Raw genomic sequence first — 26,646 nt, 5'->3', positions numbered from 1 at the left:
GTAATGAATTTAGTTTTACTATCCTTAAAAGTTTTTCAATACAGAGAGTAATTAAGATTATTTTATTATATTTAATAAATGCATATCCTTCATCTCAAAAAATTGTTAGAGGCATCTTGTAAATAAAAGTCCCCTCAAAGGTATTTAATATAGTTGATGCTTGATCTTACAGCTTCACAGGAGCTTCACTCTTTCCTTCTGGTAGTTGCATGATAAAAATAGAACAAAAGAGCCTACTGGCTCATCTAGTCCAGCATCCTGTCCTCACAGTAGTCAACCAGATGCCCATGGCACACCGACAAGCAGGACCCAAGTGCAATCATTCTTATGCACGTTTACACAGAAGTAAGGCCCACCATGTTCAATGCGGATTACTCCCTAGGATGTGTTTTAGGATGACAGCTTATACTTAATGTATTCCTGCTTGTTCCCATAACAAGTGGGTCAGATACATGCATTTATTTATTTCACCTCTATGTGTATATCATGAAAACATACTGGGGCTGATAATGGCTTTTCCCCACCAAATTTTTGCACTGTAGACACAGCAAAGTAAACATAACTACCTCCTATGTGTTTCAGTCAGGCCTGATATTAATGGCTGATACATAGATTGGACATTTATTTTTAATTGACAAGGTCACTTGGAAATGCTGTTCAAATCTGGAATCTGAGTATAAGACAGGAAGACATCCCTGTTATGAATGTGAACCAGGGAACTAATGTACTACCGGCATAGTTTTTCATTCAGGCAGAGACAAGCCAGCTAAGGGATCTTAGAAGCCCACACAATTAAAGGACTGTGTTCTGCCTGCTATTCACAGTATGTGCTGTAGGGATCAGGAAATAGAGTACAGTACAGATTTTTGTGAGTTTACTACTCTGCGACAACTGGTAAGATAGTTACAACAGAAATTGTTAATCCTAGTGTAATCTTTATGTTCAGTATGCAAAAATAATTTATTATGAGTAATTTATTTTGCTGACTCCATAAAGAAGGGCGTTTGGAAAACAATTGTACCATTATTTCCTTTTTGTTAAAAAACCTGCTGTATTTGCTAGTTTTTTTATAACACCAGCTCAGATTGAAATTGTTCTTTTTTTGGATAGGTATTACTAACACATGGTGCTTCGTGTGAGATTATGTTCAGAGTTAAAACTTTCTGCTTGGCACAGTCTGTTTGCCTAGCTTCTGCATATGTGAAAGTAGCCAATAAGCATTGGTCTAAGTGGACAAAGAAAAACATTACTTTTGTGCGAAGCTGCAGAACTGGCCAGAACAGCACTGGGGGAACAGCACTAAGTGCTTATCAAGCCAAGGTTAGCACCAGAAGGAAAAAAATTGTCTTGCTGAAAGATTCCTGTTAATTATTAAAGTGTTTAATGTAGTAGTTCATGCTAATAATATATATAAACCTTGTGTCCTTATTACGACTTTATATAAGGAAATTATTGTCTTTATCTTGTAGTGAAAGGTTATTCATCAGCAGGAGTCAACTGAGAATACTAGTACAGGTCAACATCTAGTAGCCTCTAGGGCCAAACGTAATCATCTGAGAAATGCTATTTGCCCTGTCCCATACAGTCTGTCTAGAGGGGACAGGAAAGTAGTTGCAATGATTATTGCTATTAGGTCATTTAAGGGAATGAGATGGGGGCCTTGTTCTGCCACCCCCAACTCTAATCAAAGTGGCCCTTTGCCAGACTTTGCTGACTAAAGCCGCAGCATAATGGGGACCAAAGCTGGTAAAAGGCAATCCTAGCCACTGAAGTCATCTGGGCTTCTAACAACAAAGATGGATCCAGGAGCACCCCCAGACTATGAACCTGCTCTTTCAGAGGAAGTACAACCCCATCCAAATAAGGCAAATGACCAATTATCTGGACTTGGGAACCACCTACCCACAGCACCTCCACTTTGCTAGGATTTAGAGTCAGATTATTGGCTCTCATCCAGCCCACCACCGAGTCCAGGCACTGGTCCAGGGCTGGCACAGCCTCTCCTGATTCAGATGTTACACAAAAATAGAGCTGGGTATCATCGGCTTACTGCTGACACCTCACCCCAAATCTGCTCCCAATGGCTTCATATAGATGTTAAACAGCATCAGGGACAAGATTATACCCTGAAGCATTCCACATCACAACTGCCAGGGGGCCAAAAGACAATCACCCAATGCTATTCTCTGCAACTAATCCCAGAGGTAGGATCGTATAAAACAGTCCGTCTGATACCCATCTCACCAAGTCAGCTCAGGAGGATACCATGGTCAACGGTATCAAAAGCCACTGAGAGATTGAGTAGAATAACAGGGTTGCACTTCCCCTTTCCGTTTCCCAATAAAGGTCATCCATCAGGGTGACCAAGGCCCAGATTGGAGTTGGTCAAGGTAAGTGTTTAATCCAAGAGTACTTGCAACTGCTGCACCACAACCCTCTTGATCACCTTCCCTAAAAAGGGGGTATTTGCGACCAAGCAGTAGTTGTCACAAACCAATAGGTCCAGGGTGGGCTTGTTTAGGAGCAGTTGGATCAGCACCTCTTTGAGGGCAGCTGGGTCCATTCCCTCCCGAAAAGACGCATTGACCACACCCTGGATCCACTTAGTCATACCCTCTTGGCAAGCTTTAATAAACCAAAAAGGGCAAAGGTCTAGAGAACCTATTGCTAGCAGCAGCATCGCAAACACCTTGTCCATGTCTTCAGGCCGCACACAAGAAGTTGCAGCAGACGTTGCACCTCACTGGGGACTACAGACCCCACCTCATTGGGGACTACAGCATATGTAAATGGGGCATCCAAGATTGCTACGGAGGCAAGCAACTTTACCATTGAAGTGTCTTGCAAACAACTCACAGCAGGCTTCCAAATTTCCTTATGTTGTTGGGAACCGTACATTTGTGTGACTGGTGGATGGCAATTTGTTTTTGATATTTTATATGGTCCTGTCAGTGAATGGTTTCATTATCTCCTGGTGTTTTTGCAGTACATTTTTAGTAGAGTGGAAGGACTGGTGATAATATTTGGTGATTGAATGGGAGATTGAGGGTGATTGGGTGGATAGTGTATTTGTGTGTACTTGTTGATGTGTGGGAGTGGAATGGGATGAGTGGTATTGAATGAGTACTAGGAACTGTATGATTTGCGTAGATGTAAGGCAGAATTCGGGTGTGATGTGTATGTGTTAGGGGGTGATTGTTGTATATTATGAATCAGGATGTGCCTTGATAAGAGGGAGGCTACAGAGGGAAGGGATCCCTGACTCTTAAAGATTTCAAAATGTGCTATGTTTTTGTTTTGGGATGATTTTATTTTATATTGCATTGCCTTGTAAGTTTGTATTATTTTGTAGTTTATCAGTTTCATTGTTTGTTATATATTATAATAATAATATTTAATTTGTTTGTCGCCTATCTGGCAAATAGCCACTCTAGGCGACGTACATTAAAATGAGATAAAATTCAACAATACAACAATATCAAATGCAGTCATGTTAATAACAGTAAATAAACATACTGGACAGTCATCACTACACATAAAAACACTTATATTAGCAGCATATGATAGATGGTAAAATCATGGAGATTTACCCTTCCCAAGGACCTCAAAGGCCTGTTGGAAAAGCCATGTCTTCAGGGCCTTGCGGAATACCTCTAGGAAAGGGGCATGTCGAAGGTCACATGGGAGGGAGTTCCAGAGAGTGGGGGCCACCACAGAAAAGGCTCTCTCCCTAGTACCCACCAACCTAGCTGTTTTGGTTGGCGGGATTGTGAGAAGGCCTTGAGTGGCTGATCTAGTTGGGCGGCATAATTGGTGGCGGTGGAGGCGCTCTTTCAGGTAAGCTGGGCCGAAACCGTACAGGGTTTTAAAGGTTAATACCAACACCTTGAATCAGGCCCAGAAAATAACCGGCAGCCAGTGTAGATCAAATAATACTGGCGTAATGTGGTCTCGGTGGCGGCTGTTGGTAAGTAAGCGCGCCGCTGCATTCTGTACAAGTTGTAATTTCCGGGTCGTTTTCAAGGGTAACCCCACGTAGAGCGCATTACAGTAGTCCAATCGAGAGGTGACCAGGGCATGCACCACGAGTGGGAGCTGTTGAACAGGGAGGTAGGGTTGCAGCCTACGTATAAGATGTAATTGATACCAAGCTGCCCGGCTCACAGCCGAAATCTGAGCCTCCATGGACAGCTTGGACTCAAGAACAACCCCGAGGCTGCGGACCTGGTCCTGTAGGGGCAACTTCACTCCATCAAACACCAGGTCAACATCTCCTAACCCTCCCTTGTCTCCCACAAGTAGTACCTCAGTCTTATCAGGGTTCAACTTCAACCTGTTCCTGCCCATCCATCCACTCACGGATTCCAGGCACTTGGACATGGTCTCCACAGCCCTCTCCGGTGAAGATTTAAATGAGAGATAGAGCTGAGTGTCATCCGCATATTGGTGACACTGCAGCCCAAATCTCCTGATGATCTCTCCCAGCGGCTTTACATAGATGTTAAATAGCATGGGTGAGAGGATAGAACCCTGTGGCACACCACAATTGAGAGGCCAAGGGTCTGAAACCTCATCACCCAATGCTACCTGTTGGCGCCTATCAGAGAGAAAGGAGTGGAACCACCGTAAAACTGTGCCTCCCAATCCCATACTCTCCAGGCGACCTAACAGGATACCGCGGTCGACGGTATCAAAAGCCGCTGAGAGATCCAGGAGGACAAGGAAGGTGAATTCTCCCCTATCCAATGCCCTCCTCATATCATCGACCAGAGCGACCAAGGCTGTTTCAGTTCCATGTCCAGTCCTGAAACCCGATTGGTATGGATCTAGATAATCCGTTTCATCCAAGTGTGTCTGCAACTGATTTGCCACCACTCTCTCAATGACCTTGCCCAAGAATGGTAAGTTCGAGATTGGGCGAAAGTTGGTTAAAATCTGGGGATCCAAGGAGGACTTCTTTAAGATGGGTTTAATAATAGCCTCCTTGAGGGCTAGTGGCATAACACCCTCTTGCAGGGATGCATTAACCATTGCCTTGATCCCCTCACCCAATCTCTGTTTGCAGCTCATAAGGAGCCACGATGGGCAAGGGTCATTTAGACAAGTGGTAGGCCTTACAGATGAGAGCACCTTGTCCACATCCTCAGAAGGAAGAGGCCGAAATCGATCCCATTTGACTGGTTTGCAACTGGTCAACTCTAGCTCACTCACTGTATCCACGGCGCACGGAATCGAGCTCCTCAGGTGTTTGATTTTATCAGCAAAGTGCTTTGCCAATTTGTCACAGGAGGCCTTAGACTGTTCCAAGGGTTCCTGAGCAACTGGACCGACCAGGCTTCGGACCACTTGGAACAACCTCCTGGGACAGCACTCTGCTGATGCAATGGAGGCAGCAAAGAATTCTCTCTTTGCCGCCCTCACCGCCACCTGGTAGGCAGCTATTGCTGCGCTAACCTGTGTCCGAGCATCTTTGGAGTGAGACTTCCACCACCGACGCTCAAGTCGTCTCACCTCCTGTCTCAAAGTACGCAACCGTGGTGTGTACCATGGTGATACTTGAGTTCTGTTCAGGGGGAGAGGACGTTTTGGAGCCACTCAGTCTAACGCCCCGGCGATCCTCTCATTCCACTCCATCACCAGGGCGACCTTCAGCAGGTTCCAATTCCCCAAGCGCGGTCAGGAAACCATCTGGATCCATCAGGCGCCTGGGGCGGACCATTCTAATAGGACCTTTTCCCCTGCGGAGGGTGTGCGGCATAAAGAGATCCATCTTTACCAGATAGTGGTCTGACCATGACACAGGGGTAAAAGAATTGGCCCCTAACTTCAGCACACTACCCTCCCCCCCGGGACAAATACAAGGTCAAGAGTATGACCGGCTACATGGGTGGGCTCAGTATTACTAAGGCGCAGTTCCCAGGAAGCCATGGTTTCCAGGAAATCCCGAGGAGCTCCGGTGAGAGTGGTCTCAGCATGTATGTTAAAATCACCCAGAACTAACAGCTCCGGGGACAACATTCGCACGTCTGAGATCACCTCAAGCACCTTGGCCAGGGAGACTATACATATTGTAGTTATTTTGTAAACTGTGTGGAAGGAAATGCTGAACTTTGACCTGTACTGATAAGAGGGGGTCTATAATCAATATGCAATAAAGCTGCTTATAAAAGCTAAGTTGTTTCTTATTACATCTTGAGGCAATATGTTAGGGTACATTTTGCAGTCACCAGAGAAATAGGGAAGTGCTGTGTTCTGCCAGCTAGCTGCTGGAAAAGGGATGTTTCTGGCAGCAAGAGTATGTGAAATCATTCTGCTGGAGGTTTAGTCCTGGTTCCAGCTAAAACAGTGGGTTAAGAGTGTGTGACACCTAACACGTATAAAAGGACCACCCTGAAGTGTGACATGTTAACTATATATGGAATAAATCTGGAATGTTCGGTGCGACTCATGTGCAGCTATATAAACCTGTAAGTCCAGGGTTCCGGAGGGAAACTCTTTCACTCTCTCTGTCCTGATATCAGAGCTTGGAAGATTACTTTTAAAAAGTAATAAATTACAGTTACAATTACTTGACCAAAAAGTAGCAATTACTGTTACAATTACAATTGCTCTGAAAGTAACTGATTACTTTACTTTTTCTCAAAAGTAATCACTACAGTTACATTTCAGTTACTTTAAAAAAAAAAGCCTACAAGGTGCTGGCCTTGGCTGCTGCACATCTAAGTAGCCTAAAACAATATTAAAAATAAACACACACACAGGGGGTAGTAAATTTTTTTTTTATCCATAAGATTAACAGAATGGCACAACAGAATCTCACTGATACCCCAACACTTGAAATCAAATTTTACACTTGAAATGCTGCTTTTATAATACATTCTCACGATGCTGCTCACTCAGAACTCAACAAAACCACATATTAGTTGCTAATTAAGATTGTACATCCGGTCAGCTTGAATGATGACTCACAAGTCATCCCCCTTTTTTTCCCATAGTAAATTGTGGCATACTTCACCTGTTTGGGCAATTTGTCCTAGAAGCTTATAGGCGGCAAATGAACTTTGGAGCCTTTGCCTTGTAAAAGAATCTAATGTGGTCTGATGACAGCAGGCGTTGTTCTTCCAAGAAAGACTTCAGGGTTCTGTTGCACATGGTGGGTCCTGCCACTGAGAAGGGTTTTTGAACTAGATGTCTCTTTCAAGCCCCCAAATCCCCCATTACTACACTTCTATTAATCACTTCCTCTTTAACCCAATCAGTTACTGCTAATGACTGTGCACTTTTTCCTGTAAGTTAAAATCACCTCATGCCTCATGCTTTTTCTGTGGCAAGTAGGAGGGGCAGGGGGTGGGAAAAGGAGAGTAGCACTATTTGCTAAAAGCAGCTAGGGGGAAGCAGGAGCAAACTTAAGGAAAACGGAGGGGGACAGGGAGAGAGAGGAGCTGCACACCAAACCATTGAATGAGGAGAAACAAAACAGAGAGAAAGAAAGATGGGAAGGACAAGAAAAGGGGAAAGAGAAGGCCAAGTGAAGAGCTGAGGCAGAAAGAGAGAAAACTTTAGGGCAATTGTACTTAGGAAAACTCATACAGTATCCAAGGGCTTGGGGGTGGGGAATTCACACCACAAGAAAATGGCCTGACTGGCCTGCTGCTGCACTTTTAGCAGTCTGATCTGCACACATCAGCAGGTGTAATTTTTGATGACACAACAATTAACCTGATTAGCAGATGGAAATATTTAAGCCACAAACACAAGGGCAGTTTTTAAAAAGCTGGTAAATCTAGAGGTGTATCTTTCATCACTGATCTCTGGAAGAATATTCTCTAACACTTAAGCCCAAACAGCAATGCTGTGGCACCATCCCAGTGATTTGTAGAGGCTGGGCTGTGACTCCACAACCATTTAAAACAGACAAAGGTCTACTTAAAGTCAGTTGCTCTAAAGTTACTTTCAGCTGAAAGTGCACACCTTGATCCTAAAGCTATAATTGGAAGAAAGACTCCTAGATCTTTTCTTACACATTCATAGGATAGTGGACTACAGTCTGAGTTTAAGCACAGTTAGGTCAGGATGCACCAGGACTCAATCCTGGAAATTTCTTTTCTGAGGCCAAATCCTGGACACAGAACATGTTTATTATTATTATTATTTATATCCTACTGTACAAAATGCTTGCAGCAAGTTGCAAATGTCATTAATCAGTTCTATTTAAAATAGGGAAGGACCATAAAGTGCAAAAATATTTTACAAAAATATGTAAAAAGGAATGCCTCTGAGTATTATAGAGTGTCTGCACCTCACTTGAGGTCAGCTACACATATTACATAGCAAAAGCATATGTCCTCCTCCGCTCTACATACCGTGTGAAGATATGATCAATCCTATTTCCCTGGCACAGGTACCTGCAACCATACATACGCATAGACATAAGTGGTCCTAAAATAAAGCAAAATAGTTGCCTAGGGCAGTGAATTTAGGCATCACTAAAGATAGCTGAGAAGGAAATAGGTCTAAAGCAAAGGCAGATCTCTTGCAAGATCCCACTGAAGTTAATGATATTTGTGCAGGAGAAGTTTGCAGTCATTTTCTAGAAGGAGATGGGAAGGGGGAGAGTTTTACATGAAAGGTTACGCCTTATTAAAGGGATCCATATTTTTCTTCAACTGGTTCTGACAGAAGTGAACGTAGTTTTCTTTCTCTCTCACTTCCTTTACCATTTTGTGCCATTCATTCATTCACCAAAATGAGCTTATTTTTTCTGCTAATTTCTTTTAGCTGAGATTAAACCTGTACCCCCCATCCAGTCCCAATGATCCTAGAGCCCAGCTGTTTCACCATTATGTCTTGTGGCTCACCCCACTTTTCAGAACAGTTTTGCCTAAAATATAATAGGATATACATGGGTGCAATGGCACCAATTCATGATCTTTTAAAAATTTCCAATAAAAATCTGAGCCTGCTTATGGAAAGCTTAGTATTGGATGAGGAACAAAACTGAACTGATAAGAAAAGCAAGTGGCCTGGCGAGGATACCTTTTTATTCTCAAGGCAAGTCTGGGGCATTTTGGGTGCATTCATGCCTTGTTGTGAGGAAATTACAGAGGCTTGTACTTTCAGCTATTTTACAGCCCAATCCATACTTAAGTGATTGAAGGTAATCCAATTTATTCTAAGTGGTGTTAAATTGACTCAGATCCTAGTATTCACTTAAAATGGGTTGCAGTTTGAGCTGTTGGCATCATTCTCTCATGAGGTTTGAAACTCTTCCTGCTTTATTGCTAGATGATAAAACGGCAGGATTTGATCCTTTAGAAATCCTGCTTGACGCTGCTCATCTAGCTCAATGGTAATGTCTTTTTTTCTTTTGGCGGTTTGTACTTTTATGTTGCACATCTGCCTGGGATCTTTGCCCATCATTGCACTCCCCACAATTACAAACATCCAAATGGAATGTAGACATCAGTGTACTGTTCTGTCATTGTACACCAACAAATGAAGTTTGCATGTGTGTTTGTTAAGAGTTCAGTTCTGTTTGCTCAGGTATAAGATTTGACTCTCCTGTAAATGCACAGCTATAGATGGCAATGCACACGTCTTTGGTGTATTGTGTTTGCTTCCCCCCCCCCGGAATCATTAAAGTTATCAAGACAAAGGATCATTGTTGGACTTTTTCCCACCCACCCTTAGGATACCAACTATGATGTATCCTCATCTTTAAATGTGGGTATGCCACAAATCACACACAAAGTAGAGGGCAGGGGGAAATGTAAGCAGCAAATGTTACATGAGTCACAGGGGCTAGATACATAGGAAGCTGCCATATACAAAGTCAATGGCTGCTAGCCACAATAGCTGTATTCTGCCTTCACTGTTGAAAGCAGTATGTTTCTGAATACCAATAGCTGGGAATCACAGGTGCAGAGAGTGCTGTTGCACCCAGGTGCTGCTTGAAACCTTCCCATGGCCACCTAGTTGGCCCCTGTGAGAACAGAATTCTGGACTAGATGGGTCTTTGGCCTGAACCAGCAGGGCTCTTTGTACATTCTTAGGCCATGGGTCCATCTAGCTCAGTACTGTCTACAATGACTGGCAGTAGCTCTCTATGGTTTTAGTTGGGACATTTCCAGCCTTACCTGGAGATGCTGGGGACTGAACCTGGAGTCTTCTGAATGTAAAGCAGATGCTCTTACCACTGAGCTATGGTACTTCCTCCCCTGCTCACAGCTTACCTCCCTGTGGCAGGTCCCTCATCTAGCATTTGTCCATCTGGCTTCTGTTACCACAAATAAGTCCAACTCAGAAAAAAAATTAGGACAAAACAAAAAGGGGGGCAATTTCTGGTGCTCAATGAAGCAAAATGCTTTATTGTAGGTCTACACATTTCTAAGTTAAGAACTCTTTCAGGAGCTATTGACAGAAACAATGGACCACAATAGTACTGTGATTCTTAAAAATACAAGTTACATACATACTATAGGAAGTTTGCATGTTCCAAAAATCTTTTACAACTAAAATCTAGCCATCCTGAACATTTAAACATATCAGGCTTTTACATTTCAAAATAAGAACTGGGAGGGGGGGAGGAAAAATTTGCCAGGTACTAAAATCAAACCTTAGGCATTAAATGTAACAAATCTTACATTTTTCTAAGTAGTACACAGCCTAACATTTGCCAAATGTACAGAAAAAACTGCCTGAAATGACGGTAGATACATGGTGGGGCATGGTGAAGGTTCTGCAGCCCTCCCCCCCCCCACCAAGGCAGACCTATATGTAATGAGAGGTCAAATCACACCTAGAGTTTGGTCCTTGAGAGATCCATTCATATAATCCTGGAACCACTCTGAAATGTAAATCAGCATAGGAGCAGCTTTGCAATTCTACTGCTGAAATGTGTGAGTGACAATATGTAAACCAAGCTCTATATCAGGCTTTAAACAGTTGGGAGGCAGAAACAATTGCTGATCTATTGTCAATCACCCAGTGAATGAGAGGTGGGATGGTGGAGGTCGGCAGGAGGTGTGGCGGTGATGGCGGGGGAACAAGTGGCAGGGAATGAGAGGTGGGGTGGGGGCGGCAGGAGGTGTGGCGGCTGGGGAACAAGCGGTGGGGTGATGCTGGGGGGCAGCAGGAGATGTGGTGGCAGCAGTGGCAGTGGCAGCGGGGGAAGAAGAGGTGGGGTGGTGGGGCCACAGGAGGTGCAGCGGCAGCAGGGGAATGAGAGGCGGGGTAGTGCTGGGGGGCACCACGAGGTGTGGTGGTGGCAGTGGCGGTGGCAGCAGGGGAACAAGAGGCAGGGGGCAGCAGGAGGTGCAGCAGCGGGGGAATGTGAGGCAAGGTGGTGCTGGGGGATGGCAGGAGGTGTGGTGGCGGTGGCAGCGGGCAAACGAGAGGCGGGGTAGGGGCAGCAGGAGGTGTGGCGGTGGAGGAGCGAGAGGTGGGGCAGTGGGGGCAACAGAACATGCTGTGGGGACAGCGGGGGGCACAAGCAGCAGTGGGGGACAGCATTCCCTGTGGTATATCTGTGCCATTTGAGATCGGATCCATATTACAAGGGCTATTAAGACGAAGACCAAAAAAACTTGACATATTAGAATCACCACAATGGGGTGCATTAAAAGGTTTAAACCTCCTTTGGCGCCTCCTCCCCAGCCACACAGGGAATCCCACCATTTATGTGCCCCTATCTGTTTGACCTTGGCTGCTATATTGGTAATTGTATGGCGCTCGTGTTTTATCTGGAGTGTAGCTTGCTCTCCCATTTGTTTAACTGCTTCTGATTATTTCTGTAACATAGGATGAGAAAGTAACTTCTGGAGATCAGCTAGGCCATACCCTAATACAATGGGTTTGAGGTATTGAAACAAATCTGGATTAACTAATATTCTCTGGATGGTCCATACAGGGACTTTAAATGAAAAATCACATCCTACTATTTCCTCAATACCACAAAAACATCTATTGATATATCTTAGCATAGGTTGTATATAATACATATCAATAACAGTAAAATCACAAAACGTTCTAAGGCACACACACCCATGTCCAGAATATACAATGGTTGAACTTGATTCATTTCTTAGCATGAAAGAGCAATACAATACATTAATCATTCTGAGAGAAAAGCAATCTTGATGGGATTCCAAACTATCATCTTCACAAACAAATCCTAACTTCTTATGATGTTGACAACCTTTCACATTAATGGTTACCCATCTTGCATGCATAATTATGGCCCACTGGTGAACTTCCTGGGCATAAAGAACTAAATCTTAATCTACAGTGATTCCCAATGGAATTACAGGATATACAGTAATGATTTCAGACGCTTCTACCATTACATAGACAATCTTAATGCATGATTTTGCTTATCATATGTGGCATTGACAAGGCTCCACCAGTCTTCCTATTTTCTTTCTCCCTTGGACACTTGATGTCGAATTAGGGACCTAATTTCCCTGGGTATAAACCCACTATCTGTCATGTGAATAAGTTCCAAAGCCACTGTATGGGCCCAATTCTGCATTTGGGTGCATGTAATGGCCAAGGAAATAGTCTGTTGTAAGGACTGCATGGTATTTATCATGTTATGATAATCTTTTTCCATTTTCTGTTCCCACATTGGAAGTAAACTGGCTATGATTTGGGGGGTTTCAGTAGTCTTTTCCAGAGCCGTATTGATAGGTTCTGTCATCTTACTTATTTCTTCAGTGGTATAATGTAATTTGTTGGCTAATATTTCAATATTGGTAGCATCCAGAAAAGCAGCTCCAGTACCCAGCCACCCTGACAAATCCTGCTTATTTCTCTTCCCATTCTCCCTTTCCCATAATTTAACCCAATTATCCCATCCCTTATTACTCATCTCTAAATATGATGCACAAACAGGGAATTCCTTTGCAATGTTTAATTTCTCAAATGAGACTACCACTTCCTTAAGTGCAGTCCCTGGTTTTATCAATCATTTCTGGGGGTGGTTCAATTTAATCACGTGAGATCCAACAAGATCATAACCTATTGAATTAAAAGGAATATGATATTGTCCATAATGGCAGTACTTTTCCTGGATAGACGTTATCCAGTCTGGAGGACCGACATTGTCTATCTTGGTAACGTCCATAAGTCCATTGAACCTCTGCCAATTTGTCATAGTTCTGGGATATTCTTGCCCTTTTGATGAAATCAGGACAAGAGCCAGTTCATCGGTGGGTCTTCTTTTCTTGGCACTTGCCATAAAAACCTGGAAGTGCAAAGGTGATCCCTCCCTCCAAGTGATCATAGAAATCCATAAAATGTTGCAAACTTCTTCATGAATCATGTCGCTACCTTAAAAATGAATCATGTCGCTACCTTGGGACATTTCACCGAATGTGGGGTGCAAGAAATCTTGGTGTCCACAGAAGAATCATGGCAAAAATGAACTTGCTGCTCCTGGGAACCCTTGGTGCATTTAATTAATCGTGACTCCTCATAAGCAGCACTCTGTGAGACAGGTAGCTGATGGAGGATATATTTTTCCAATTGTTTTCTCCTGGAAGCATTACTTAGCAACCCTGGAAATCAATAGGCCATCTCCACCTCTGTGTCCTGATAACAGATCCAAGCATTTGTGGGGATGGGCTCGATGTCAGTATTTTCCAGGACACCTGCCTTCCACGCTGCATGTGCTCCTAAGATTCCCCATATCATCAACAGGATAGTGGGCATTGTGATGCGTCCTTCCCTGGCTCTCCCTGTCAGGTTACTACCTGCTCGTGGATCCTGCCAGTCACTAGGCACCACCAGCGACTTCACCAGTCCGGACCGCTATCTCTTATGGTTTCTCTCCCCGCTGCCACCATATGTCACTCTTCAGCCTTGGTATTTACCTTACCCTCCCTTCTGGTCTGTGAAACCCCAGCCAAGGATCAGGCCTTTGGTAAACCAAAAGTATTTATTAATAACAAAGCTAACAAGATTTCTTTAAAAGGCACTTAAGCATATGGTTACATCTATTCCTGAGGTACTGGTCTTAATATTAATCCGAACTCCACACTCTCCTCTCATAAACCTACCCAAACAACCCACTAGCATCCACCTTCCACCTTCTCATTCCCTCTCATCCACCCAGATTCACCACGATTCACCACCCAGATTTACCTGTCATCCTTTCATTTATACTGTCAGCCATTTTAAACATTCAGCCAATCATCAAGCATTCTACTGCCCATTCACTCCCCCTTCCTCTCTCACTCTACTTACCACGCATCTCCTATACAAACAGCACTTACCATATATACACTAATAGGGGAACATCACAGGCATGTTCTGGTGCTTTAAGAAAATAAAACAGAAATTATTCTTTTCCCTCCCATGAGTCAATCCATTAATTTACCCAAGACACCACAAATAGTCACTGACTCTTTAACCTTTTCACGGTTTTTCTACGTTTCTCAAACCTTCTGTCTACATCCTGTATGCCTCAATCTTAAAACTACCCCTGTCCAATGGGAACTGGGGTTCCTTCCACATACCACCCTTTATTAAAGGTTATGTCACTATGCTTTTACCTGCTATAGGGAAGCTTAAAACTTCCAGGACCACCTCTGCACTCCCTTCTCCCATCCTCCCATCCTTTCTTCTTTAATCATTTGCTTAGACAAACAGAGCAAATTTCTTCCAAAAAACAACAACTAACTGAACAATTGCAAAACCCAAGGAAAGAAAAAAATGCATATAATAGCATTCAAGCTGTGCCCATTGAAGAATACCATATTACATCTTGGGCAATGAAGTCCTGAATTTGGGATGCATGCACACAACTAAAACTGGAGGGAGAAAGCACATCAGGTGGTTTGTCCTTCCACTCCTTAGTTACAAGAACTTGTACCTTCAGTGAGGCACCAAGAAAATATTTAGTATTACAGGCATCTTTGTCAGTGTGTCTGTAAGTCTTACCCCCATGTCTTTGTCTGTACACCATCTGAATGCACTTTCCCTGCTTCTTACCATGGGTCACACTCACATCTTCCCATTTCTTAGATTTGGATTTGCTTATAGGATCCTTTGCTGCTTTTGTGTCCAAATCTTTTTTGTGTAATGCATTTGAATCTGAGATTCCTTTCCCTAATGTTGTGCTTAATTCTGATACATGTGGGATCTTCCTCTTTTGGATTTCTCTTGCTGCAGATGCAAAACAAAGCACAGTCAGTAGCACCAGCATATAGCATTCCAAATACAATTGTACTTCCATTTGTACCATGTCAGGGAGTTTCACTGGTGAACACCCTGTTTGCAGAGCAATTGCTCTGGGTTCCCTGTTACTCAGCCTGTCAGGGACTGCATGCAATAACACATTTGCATCAGTGCTGGAATTTGCACACACAAAGCGTGACAATGAAGAAAGCAGTTCCCTGTTGGAATTGGGGTTTTACAACTTGTCCATTCTCATGCAGATGGCATCAGAAATCAGCTGCTGTTTTGGAAGCCAAATTGTATTAATTTTCAAAGTAACTTCAGATTCTGGATAGACACTTCCTGAAGCTAGAAGCTCTATACTTTGAGTCTTGTTTTGATCTATAGGCTGTTTGCCAGCAAGAGATTGTTCCTTAGGAAAAGAATGTTCATTAGCAAGAGACTGTGGTGTAGAGTAGACCCAAAGGAAACATTTAAATCAGTATTTCTTTCCATGGAAGTGGGCACATCTTGTGTGTTTTGAAGCAAATCTGAAGCATTTAAATAAGGGCCTGCAATTTCAGAATATGTTTTTGTATGTTCCTCTTTAAGAACATTAACAGGACTTTGCTCAGTAACAGGAGCCCTTCTGTTTCCAGCTGTTTCTACACTTTCAACTTCTTTGGTTAAAGAAAACTTTTCCTTTTGTGCCAAAGAGGGTTCTGCACTGTGATCCATGACACCTGTTCTAGGAGAGAATCACCTCCCCCCATAGCTACAGAATTTGCACTAAAGACCTCTGGTTTTTTCAGACTGGATTCATCTGAAAAACCCAAGCCTGGTTTTCTGGCCACTGTTCCCAGTTCCCAAGCGGTGGCCTCCACATTCATTCTCCCTTTGCCTGGGGAGGAGACCAACGTACAATCTCTTGGACAATTTTATTACAAGCTGGCCCCATCCCAGTGGTTTCTACCACATTTTTCATTATAATGGGTGCAAGTACCTGTGACTCCTTCCATTCAGGATTTAAAGGAGCAGATGATACAGCATCTTCTGGGAGGGGAGGAAGGCCCCATTCCTCATCCCCATCATCTGAAACATGCATAACTGTGGCCACCAACCCCTGTTGGACCTGCAACTGTCTTTCCAGTTCTTTAAGTTGAGCTTTGCTCTCATCATGGCTAACATTCAACATTTGCTCTCGTGCTCTAACCACCAGGTGTTCAGCAGTTAATTTTGCCCTGGTACATTCATTCTCTTTCTTTTTCAACTCCTTACGAGCCATCTCAGCCTGGATCAATGCTTCATCTCTCTCCCTCTCCATTTGTCTTAAAGAAGAAGCCCACCTGATTTTTTCTGCTACCATATTCATTCGTTCATGGTCAAAATTGTCACAATCATTTCTCCATCCTTCATTCAAATCTACCCGTTCATTATCAAAGGGCTCAATCAAACTTCGCTCTTTGGCAAAAACCTCTCTTTGCTTACCAAATGCCTCCTCTGCCTGCGCCAACTTACTCCTTGACTCCTGACTTTTCTTGCATTCTTCCTCTAACAGATCTGACAAATCCTGACATGCATTATAAAGTTCCCAAGTGGCTGCAGCACTTTTCTTTGATTTGGAAGGCCTGTATTCTTTGCAATATCCCACATAGGCCTCAGTCATGGTTTTCATAGGGTCATCTGTCTTAAAACAATCATCATCCCATACATACCTTCCTTTCTTAATCAACCATTTCTCTAGGCACTCTACTGGACTCATAAAGCGTTTTGTTCCCTCCGTGGCTGCCACTTTTGCCATAGCTTAGAAATCTCCAACACCAAAAGCCAAATGCAAAGAATACAATAGTGTACACACAAACAACCAAGCCGAGTCTCAAAATAAGTTCAGGTATGAGCCACCTTCAAATGCCACATTCCCAGATCAAATCACTCATGAGTAAAGCTGTTGTCACCAGCTTTTCCTCCCAGATTGACTCTCAAAAGGAAAAACCAGAGGTGGGGGGTATCTAAAGGGACAGGAACCAGTTAGGAGTCTCTGCCAGCCAGAGCACTGAACATTCCCAGTGCAAATCCTGTTTCCACCTTTTCCAAGTACCTAGCCCCACCGGCTCAAAATACTTCCAAGGCTTCATTCCCCAGGACGTTGGGGAAGGGGAGGGAGACACATATGTTATCAAGGGCTTTCAAAATGGATGCGACCCAGTTTAGGGAACCCCCTTAGTAGCTTCTGGCCACCAGTGGGTTAACCTTCTCTCTAGTATCAGCTTTGGCTAATCGCTGTGCCACAATCACAACCACCATGTGCCAAAGCTTTGTTGCCAGGGTCAGAAGGGGAGGAAGATAACCATGTGCCAGGGAATTTCTATACCTTAACCTCTAAATTTTACCAAAGCATTGAAAGGACATTTCCCCACTTATTTTAAAACAAGAGACAGCAAAACATAGTAACAGAGGAAAAGGAAATCACACTCAGAACCCAGACACATTCAGAACTTGGCTACCTGTTTCCCTGGATTGCAGGTAAAAGTAGAAAATTAAGGTGGATGTAGCAGTATAAATCCTAAAAGTATTTATTACGGAATAAAATAAAACAAAAATGTATCAATATAACAGAATATTGCTGAAATCATGAAAAAACATTTTTTTACAAAAGTATATAACAAGAACAATATATAAATATGAATATTGTCTTCTTGTGTAGAACAGAAATAATTAAATAATCAAATTCTTATGCTGTAAGGATATTTTCAAGAAGGTCCAGCCATTTCAAGATGGTCCAGCCAGACGCATTTCGACACACAGTGTCTTTTTCAATGGCCTTAAAGATAGAGTATACAGCACAATGTAATTTATGCCTTAATGTAAGAAAATATTTGATAAAAAGAATATAATGTAAAATATACATACTATAAAACTGGCTCTCAGTATGAATTGAATATAATACAGTATCCAAGGAATTCTATAGGATATATAAATGTACACATGAATGAGTAGAAGAATTAATACAAGAAAAATATATCACAAAATTTTTATACATAAAAGAGAAAAGAGTTATTTTTTTTTAAAAAAACTTACATTGCAATCAATGCTTATAATGTATTATCCTTGTCCACAAGTTTTTTTTAAAGCTCTGTTTTTGATGCTCTTTTTATACAGATTGAGGCCAAAAGGCTGTGATGTTCTGGTTAATTACTGAGCACCAATACATCTGTGTGGATTTTCTTAAAGAGATGTAACAATGAGTAATACTGCATACTACATTTTTAAAGAAACCAAACAAGTGCTAAGTGCAATACATACATCAATTATATTGAGACCGTATGGGCTTATGGTTTTTAAAGTATAAATCCAAAATAACTCCCTTCTTAGCAGAAAATTGTTCAAATTTTTAACTATTCCTTTACCTTTTTCTATAATCCAAAACTTTAAATCGGATTCAGTATGACCCTGATTGATAAAATGATTAACTAGAGGAGCATTACGTCTCGAATTTCTGATACAACTTTTATGTTCACATAAAAGGAATAGGTAAAAATTTGAACAATTTTCTGCTAAGAAGGGAGTTATTTTGGATTTATACTTTAAAAACCATAAGCCCATACGGTCTCAGTGAAGAAATTAGCTGGCTACCCATTCTATAATTTCTATTTATTTTATCTCATTTATTTTCTTTTTCATATAAGGCGATTGCACTTCCATAACATAGCTTCTAAGCAGAAATATAATTGATGTATGTATTGCACTTAGCACTTGTTTGGTTTCTTTAAAAATGTAGTATGCAGTATTACTCATTGTTATATCTCTTTAAGAAAATCCACACAGATGTATTGGTACTCAGTAATTAACCAGAACATCACAGCCTTTTGGCCTCAATCTGTATAAAAAGAGCATCAAAAACAGAGCTTTAAAAAAAAACTTGTGGACAAGGATAATGCATTAAGCATTGATTGCAATGTAAGTTTTTTTAAAAAATAACTTTTCTCTTTTATGTATAAAAATTTTGTGATATATTTTTCTTGTATTAATTCTTCTACTCATTCATGTGTACATTTATATATCCTATAGAATTCCTTGGATACTGTATTATATTCAATTCATACTGAGAGCCAGTTTTATAGTATGTATATTTTACATTATATTCTTTATATCAAATATTTTCTTACATTAAGGCATAAATTACATTGTGCTGTATACTCTATCTTTAAGGCCATTGAAAAAGACACTGTGTGTTGAAACGCGTCTGGCTGGACCATCTTGAAATGGCTGGACCTTCTTGAAAATATCCTTACAGCATAAGAATCTGATTATTTAATTATTTCTGTTCCACACAAGAAGACAATATTAATATTTATATATTGTTCTTGTTATATACTTTTGTAAAAAATGTTTTTTCATGATTTCAGCAATATTCTGTTATATTGATATATTTTTGTTTTATTTTATTCCATAATAAATACTTTTAGGATTTATACTGCTACATCCACCTTAATTTTCTATTTTTACCTTTGACATATATTAAGGTTCTATTTTACTTGTTTTGTTTATAGTTCCCTGGATTGCAGGACTGTTCACATGTTACTTTATTTCCTGCAACCCTTGCTGCCTGCCTGATTCTCCACCAGATTGTTACAACACGTGCTCTTGGGAACCTGAGTGTGTGAACTTGCCACCTCCATGTCCCATGAAACACACCTCCTTGAGAGGAGGGGATCTTTTGCTAGGGATAAAAACAAGCGCTTTGCCCTGAAATGTGCCTAAATGGTGCATATATATATATTTCACCCAAGAAATGCAGGTCCAAACCAAAATAAAGTTTGATTTTATTGAGAGAAAGAATCGAATAGCATTACAGAATTACTTGGGTGCATGGCAGCATTAATCACTGATATCCTAACCCATTCATAACATTAAACTAAAAAGATCAAAGAACCCTATTACTATAAAGAGTGACAGGTAGGAGAGATTACCTATCCTATGCCCGGAGTGGGCAGTTGAATACAGCCGAAGCTATGTGGAAGAGCTCTGATTCAAAACCAGGAAGGAATCTCCTGGTCTCAAGATTTTGCACCGACACCCAGAGTCTCTCCCCGGTTCTGTCCCTGCGTTCCTTGAGAGCGGCGTACACGTGTTGGAGCCCTGAACTCTCTTGCACCCCCTTCTTCTTCTTCTTGGTTTTAAAAGATTTTTCCTCTCTCCCCCTCCTGCAAAAGAGGAGTTTGGGAATCTGCTGATGTTGTGTGAGTGTGCATTTTTCTCTCTGACCCTGAGAAAACTAAGGCTACTTAGAACAATGGAAGATTCACTGTGAGTGAGGCAAATCTGCCAAAGAAAAAGATAACATTTATGAAGAACATTTATGCAGTAGCTTTTGATTAATTTTTGTTTCTTAAATCTGCCCTTGTTCTTCCTTCACACAATACCTCTGGATTGCATGACGAGCCACATAAAAGGGGTGTGGGTGGGAATTGTAGTTTTTAACAGGCTCCAAGGCCCTGCCTCATCATAAATCAAGGGCCACGTTTATTGAATAAAGCCAATTACATGCTTGATTGCATGGTAGAATGATCTGCAGAGCCATTCTGGAACTTATCTCACACCCATTGGGCAAGGGCATCCTGCCATGAGAAAAGGGAGGTGAGCCAAGCCTAATCCCTTCTTTCCGGCCCCATCCCCGCAGGGTGGTTAAGGAGGCCTTCCTGATCCACCCCCCCTCAGGGCCGCATAACCTCTGAGTGGGTGGTACAGGTTAGCCCCAAAGGTGAGCCTTATCCTGCCAACGGGCCACACAACCTCCAAGGCAGACCTCAGAACCCACCAATCACCTAAGGGTGGTCACCAAACCCTACCTTGTTAAATTCCACCACAATCTGCCACAGAAGAGGACAAGCCTCTGCTTAGTCCCTCTTCCCCCACCTGTGCCAAATTAATTCATGCAGGGCACTCTGCAGATCAGAAAGAAACAGATCATTACCAAGGTCAGACATATATACACCGTCTGGCCAGTAAAGATCAGCCCGCTCACACCTCACCTCTGGATGATGTATTACCTCGCCCTGCTGATAAGCAAGGGCGAGACGGACTTCCCTATTTACTTTATGGCTAGCCTTATTCAGGCCTCTGGGATCATTCCCACCCCTCCAAATTCTCCTATGGAGAATATCGGACCAAACAATCATGGTCCTAGGCCACCTACTGCATATGGCCACAAAGTCCTGGCAAGCCTGAATGATAAGGGCTTTCCCCTTCAACATTCCCAGGCCATTTCCACCCAAATGTATAATCAAATCCTGCAGAGGGTGCTGCACCAATGAAGCATGTTGGCAGGAGGCATTCTGACAGCATGCCACATCTACCCAGCCACTGGACCACAGCGCAATGGCTGACCCCAACTGGGTTTCGTGCCTCATCTGCCATGCCCTCCTCTTGGCCCAGAACTCCATCTCTGGCCACACATGAGTACCTTGACTCTCTCCAGCACCCTCCAATGTGTTAAAACAGAAACAACAATTATCAATATGCTCAGCAGCACAATGGTTAAGGAGGGCCCTTAAATGGCCTACCGCCAGTGCCCCACTGCCTGCATGGCTTTGCTCCCACAACCCAACGTAACTACTATAGAAGCTACACCCATCTGGAAAGAGTGTGTACCAAACTGGTTGGGATCCAACCCCAAACATGACCGTAATTAGAAGCTCCAGTCAGCCCCTCAAAGGCAGAGAGCGGTCACTGCATAGGTCTGTTTCCCAGCTACAGCCACAGGCTTGAACCATAGGAAATTAGCCTGTGCATTTCATACAATCACAGCTAGCTGTTGAGCTGGACTGAGATAATACCACAACAACTAGTCTCAGTTATCTGAGCCTAGCCAAGATGTCAGCATGCATGCACAAGGTTACACCCATGGCGGCACGGAGGAGGACGCGGTAGTCGGAGCTCCGTAGCCAAGCTCTACTGTCATCTTTTTAACATCTTTTTAACATCTATTTTTACACCTATTTTAATTAACGAAAGTTTGCCTACCTCGGGGCGTTGGGACGAAGAGTGCTGAGGAGCGGTTGTGGCGGCAGAGGAGACGGGAGAGGAGGCGGGAGACGAGACGAGAGGCGGCGAGTGGGCGTTGTGAAGGGGCGGCTCTGCGGTGGTGAGAGTACCGCAGAGGAGCGCCTGGCGGCGGTGAGAGAGCTGCGGGAGAGTGGCGGCGAGAGAGCACCGTGTGGGAGCAATTCCGTGGTGGTGAAAACTACGGAGGAGCCCCTGGTGACTGTGTAAGAGCCGCGGGGGAACGCCCGACGCTGAGTGCAGCCGCGAGCATCGTGAATGAATGACTCCGCGGCGGTGAGAGCGCCGCAGGGGGGGAACGCCCGACGCCGAGTACAGCCGCGAGAAAACATCGTGAATGAACGACTCCGCGGCGGTGGGAGCGCTGCAGAGGAGTGCACGACGCCGAGTGTGGCTGCGAGAGAGCACTGCGTAGGAGCACCTTGGCGGCAGTGAGAGCGCCGAGGGACGGGAGTGCTTGATGACGAGAGCAGCAGCGAGAGAGTGCTATGAGGGAGCAACCTGGTAGTGGGGAGAGCGCCCGGCAGCGGTGAGAGAGCTGTGGGAGAGTGGCGGTGAGAGAGCACCGTGTAGGAGCAGCTCCGCAGCGGTGTGAGCGCTACGGAGGAGCCCCTGGTGGCAGTGAGAACGGGAGTCGTGTTCCATCTTTGGCATCTTCGGTCTCTGGCGCCACGGCTTTGAGCTGTTTTTGGATCTGGCACTGCTTTCCGGGTTGGCTCCATTCATCGCATTCATTGCTTTTGGACCCATTTCTCGTTTTTGGGCCCTTGTTGTGACGACTACCGATATTGTGTTTGCCAACCATCGTCATTGTTGTTGTCTGGTTGTATGAGTGGTTTGTAAGAGTGTGGGTGTGATTGCGTATAGATTATGAGTTTTGTTGTTTATTTTATTTTTATTTTTATCATGTGCCTGGGCGGGAGGATATGGTGCGGGGAGGGAGGACCAGAGGGGGCCCCTATTAGCGTAGTGACGGGCAATGGGAGGTATGGCGTTGTGAGGAGGACATGCCAGTTTAGGGGAACTCGGTCCAGACAATTGGTGGCGGTACCGTGTTCCGGTCCTCCCCACACCCACAGGATTGCTGGTAGTTCTATCAGCCAACTCTCGGATCTCCAGTTGCTGTTTCTTAATGCCAGATCAGTAAATAATAAAACCTCCCTCATCCATGATTTAATTGTGGATGAGGTGGCCGATCTGGTGTTTATTACTGAAACCTGGGTGAGCGAGCTGGGAGGCATTAATCTCTCCCAGCTATGCCCACCTGGGTATACGGTTCAGCATCTGGGTAGATCCGAGGGTCGGGGAGGGGGAATCGCTGTGGTCTATAGAAGTTCAATCCCACTTGTTAGGCACCCTATCCAAGTGGCTAATGGCTAATGGTCTGGAGTGCCTTCATATTGCGTTGGGTCAATGAGACAGACTGGGAATACTGTTGGTGTACCGTCCACCCTGCTGCCCAACAGCTTCCCTAACTGAGCTGACGGAGGTGGTCACGGGTTTGGTGTTGCGATCCCCCCAACTTTTGGTATTGGGGGATCTCAACATTCATGCCGAGACCACTTTGTCCGGGGCGGCTCAGGACTTCATGGCCTCCATGACAGCCATGGGGCTGTCTCAATTTGCTACTGGCCCTACGCATATTTCAGGGCATACTCTAGACTTGATTTTTGCCACTGGATTAGGGGATGGTGATCTGGGAGTGAGGGATTTTACATCTATTCCCTTGTCATGGTCAGACCACCGCCTATTGAGGTTTAGACTCACAATGTTTTCTTCCCTCTGCAAGGGTGGAGGACCAATTAAGATGGTCCGTCCCCGGAGACTAATGAATCCTGAGGGTTTTCAGAAGGCTCTGGGGAGTTTTCCGGCTGATAAAACTGACGCTCCTGTCGAAACCCTGGTCAACCTGTGGAATATGGAAATGACCCGGGCAGCTGACACGATCGCCCCAATGCGCCCTCTCCTTTGCAGAGCTCAATTGGCTCCGTGGTTTACCCCGGAGCTAAGAGTGATGAAGCAAGAAAGGAGGCGGCTTGAGTGCAAATGGAGACGAACTCCCGACGGCTGTAACTTTGCACTTGTGAAGGTCTCTACCAAGCTCTATGTGAAGGCGGTGAAGGCAGCAAAGAAGCAGTACTTTGCTGCCACCATTCAGTCATCTTCCAACCGCCCAGCGGAGCTTTATAAAGTCATCCGGGGACTCTTACATTCTGGTCCTCAGAACGCAATAATACCATCAACAGCCCGCTGTAATGAGTTTGCGAGACACTTCCAAGATAAGATCATGAACATCCGCCGGGACCTTGACTCCAACATTGTAGCAGTTGATCCTAATGAGGTGTCCAGAGCACAGTCTTGTCCTGTTTTATTGGATGAATTTCAGTTGGTTCAGTTGGTACAGCTCGAGGATGTGGACAAGGTGCTTGGACAGGTGCGGGCGACCACGTCTGCCCTGGATCCTTGCCCCTCGTGGCTAATAAAAGCTAGCAGGAATGGAACAGCCGGATGGGCCAAGGAGGTGATTAATGCCTCTCTACGAGAGGGAGTGGTACCACTTGGTCTGAAACAGGTGGTGGTGAAACCGCTCCTAAAAAAACCCTCCTGAAAATCTTGACAACTATAGACCGGTAGCAAATGTTCCATTCCTGGGCAAGGTTTTAGAGCGTGTGGTCGCTCGCCAGCTCCAGGCTCTCCTGGATGAAACTGATTATCTGGATCCATTTCAACCGGGCTTTCGGCTGGGGTTTGGTACAGAAACAGCCTTGGTCGCCCTGTATGATGACCTCTGCCGGGAGAAAGACAGAGGGAGTGTAACTCTGTTGGTTCTCCTGGATCTCTCAGCGGCTTTTGATACCATCGACCATGGTATCCTTCTGGGGCGGCTCGCGGATTTGGGAATTGGAGGCACTGCTTGGCAGTGGCTGTGCTCCTACCTCGAGAATCGTCTCCAGAAGCTGGTGCTTAGGGAGCATTACTCGAATCCCTGGGTAGTCCAATATGGGGTCCCGCAGGGTTCGGTTCTGTCCCCCATGCTTTTTAATATCTATATGAAGCCGCTGGGTGAGGTCATAAGGAGATTTGGAGTGCGTTTCCAGCAATATGCTGATGATACGCAACTCTACTTATCCTTTTCATCTTCTTCAGGTGAGGCTGTTGATGTACTAAATCACTGCCTGGCCGCGATAATGGACTGGATGAGAGCTAATAAACTGAGACTCAATCCTGACAAGACTGAGATGCTGTTGGTGTGGGAGCTCTCTGCCCAGATGGTTGATGTCCGACCTGCCCTAGATGGGGTTACACTCCCCCTAAAGGAGCAGGTCCGTAGTTTGGGGGTCTTATTAGATCCGCTCCTGTCTCTGGAGGCTCAGGTAGCCTCAGTGGCACGGAATGCGTTCTACCAGCTTCGGCTGGTAGCCCAACTACGACCCTATCTGGATAGGGAGAACCTTGCCACAGTTATCCATGCTCTGGTAACCTCTAGATTGGACTACTGTAATGCACTCTACGTAGGGTTACCTCTGAAGACGGTTCAGAAACTTCAGCTAGTGCAGAATGCTGCAGCCAGAGTTCTTACTGGGACTAAAAAATATGATCATATAACTCCTGTCCTGGCCCAGCTGCACTGGCTACCAATATGTTTCCAGGCCAGATTCAAAGTGTTGGTTCTCACCTATAAAGCCCTTAACGGCATTGGACCACAATACCTGATTGAACGCCTCTCCCGCTATATACCTGCCCGTTCACTGTGCCTGACGTCGAAGGCCCTTCTCCGGGTTCCAACGCATATGGAGGACCAGAGAGTAATAACTAGAGCTAGGGCCTTCTCAGTGGTGGCCCCCGAGTTATGGAATGCCCTCTCTGACGAGATACGCCTGGCGCCTTCTTTATTATCTTTCCGGTGCCAGGTAAAGACCTACCTCTTTGCCCAGGCATTTTAACTTAATTTAAATTTTAACTTTAATTTCTTTTTGTGTTGATTTGTTTGTATATTTTATAGTATATTGTTACTATGACTATTGGATTTTAACCTGTTTTTACCTTTTTGTACACCGCCCTGAGAGTTTGTTGCTATAGGGCGGTTTAAAAATGTAATAAATAATTAATAATAATAATAATATTATAATGTGAGTAGTAGTTTCCATAATGGCCATACTGGGTAATTGCATCATTATCAGAGCAGCCCTTGCTGGCTCAGCATAACAGTGGATCAATTGGGATTAGATATGGTATATGGAAAGAATTGATGAAATGATCCCTAATAAATCATGGCCACAACAGTTGGACACAATGCACCATGTGCAAAGTCCATCCCTTTGACTTCTCAGGTGTGTTTGCTACTCCTGATACAAGTCTCGAAGATGGCTATTTCTGTTCCTCCCATCTCAGAAACTGGTCAGGTTACAGTGACAAGGCCCGTCTGAC

General features: G+C 44.0%; 2 protein-coding genes across 3 annotated transcripts in view; one reads left to right on the top strand and one right to left on the bottom strand.

Moving 5' to 3' along the window:
• Positions 1–18,253, bottom strand: part of TXNL4A (thioredoxin like 4A) — a 38,457-nt gene extending 20,204 nt beyond the window's left edge. The window contains exon 1 of the mRNA XM_061593949.1: positions 18,235–18,253. The gene's annotated coding sequence lies outside the window, so the exon portion shown is untranslated. The remainder of the gene's footprint in view (positions 1–18,234) is intronic.
• Positions 835–26,249, top strand: LOC133369018 (uncharacterized). 2 transcript variants are annotated; one of them, XM_061593814.1, is made up of 2 exons: positions 835–894; positions 22,171–26,249. In XM_061593814.1, the coding sequence occupies exon 2, from the start codon at positions 23,807–23,809 to the stop codon at positions 24,824–24,826; it is 1,020 nt and encodes a 339-aa protein (XP_061449798.1). In that variant the 5' UTR covers positions 835–894; positions 22,171–23,806; the 3' UTR covers positions 24,827–26,249. The 2 variants fall into 2 exon arrangements, with proteins under 2 accessions (XP_061449798.1, XP_061449807.1); XM_061593823.1 differs by having other exon boundaries at positions 836–894; positions 22,200–26,249.
• Positions 26,250–26,646: the final 397 nt, after the last annotated feature.

This window comes from Rhineura floridana, chromosome 1, assembly GCF_030035675.1.
Source record: "Rhineura floridana isolate rRhiFlo1 chromosome 1, rRhiFlo1.hap2, whole genome shotgun sequence".
NCBI classification, from domain to species: domain Eukaryota; kingdom Metazoa; phylum Chordata; class Lepidosauria; order Squamata; family Rhineuridae; genus Rhineura; species Rhineura floridana.
Note: the sequence above shows the minus strand (reverse complement) of the source record. Positions and strands in the feature narration are given on the sequence as shown.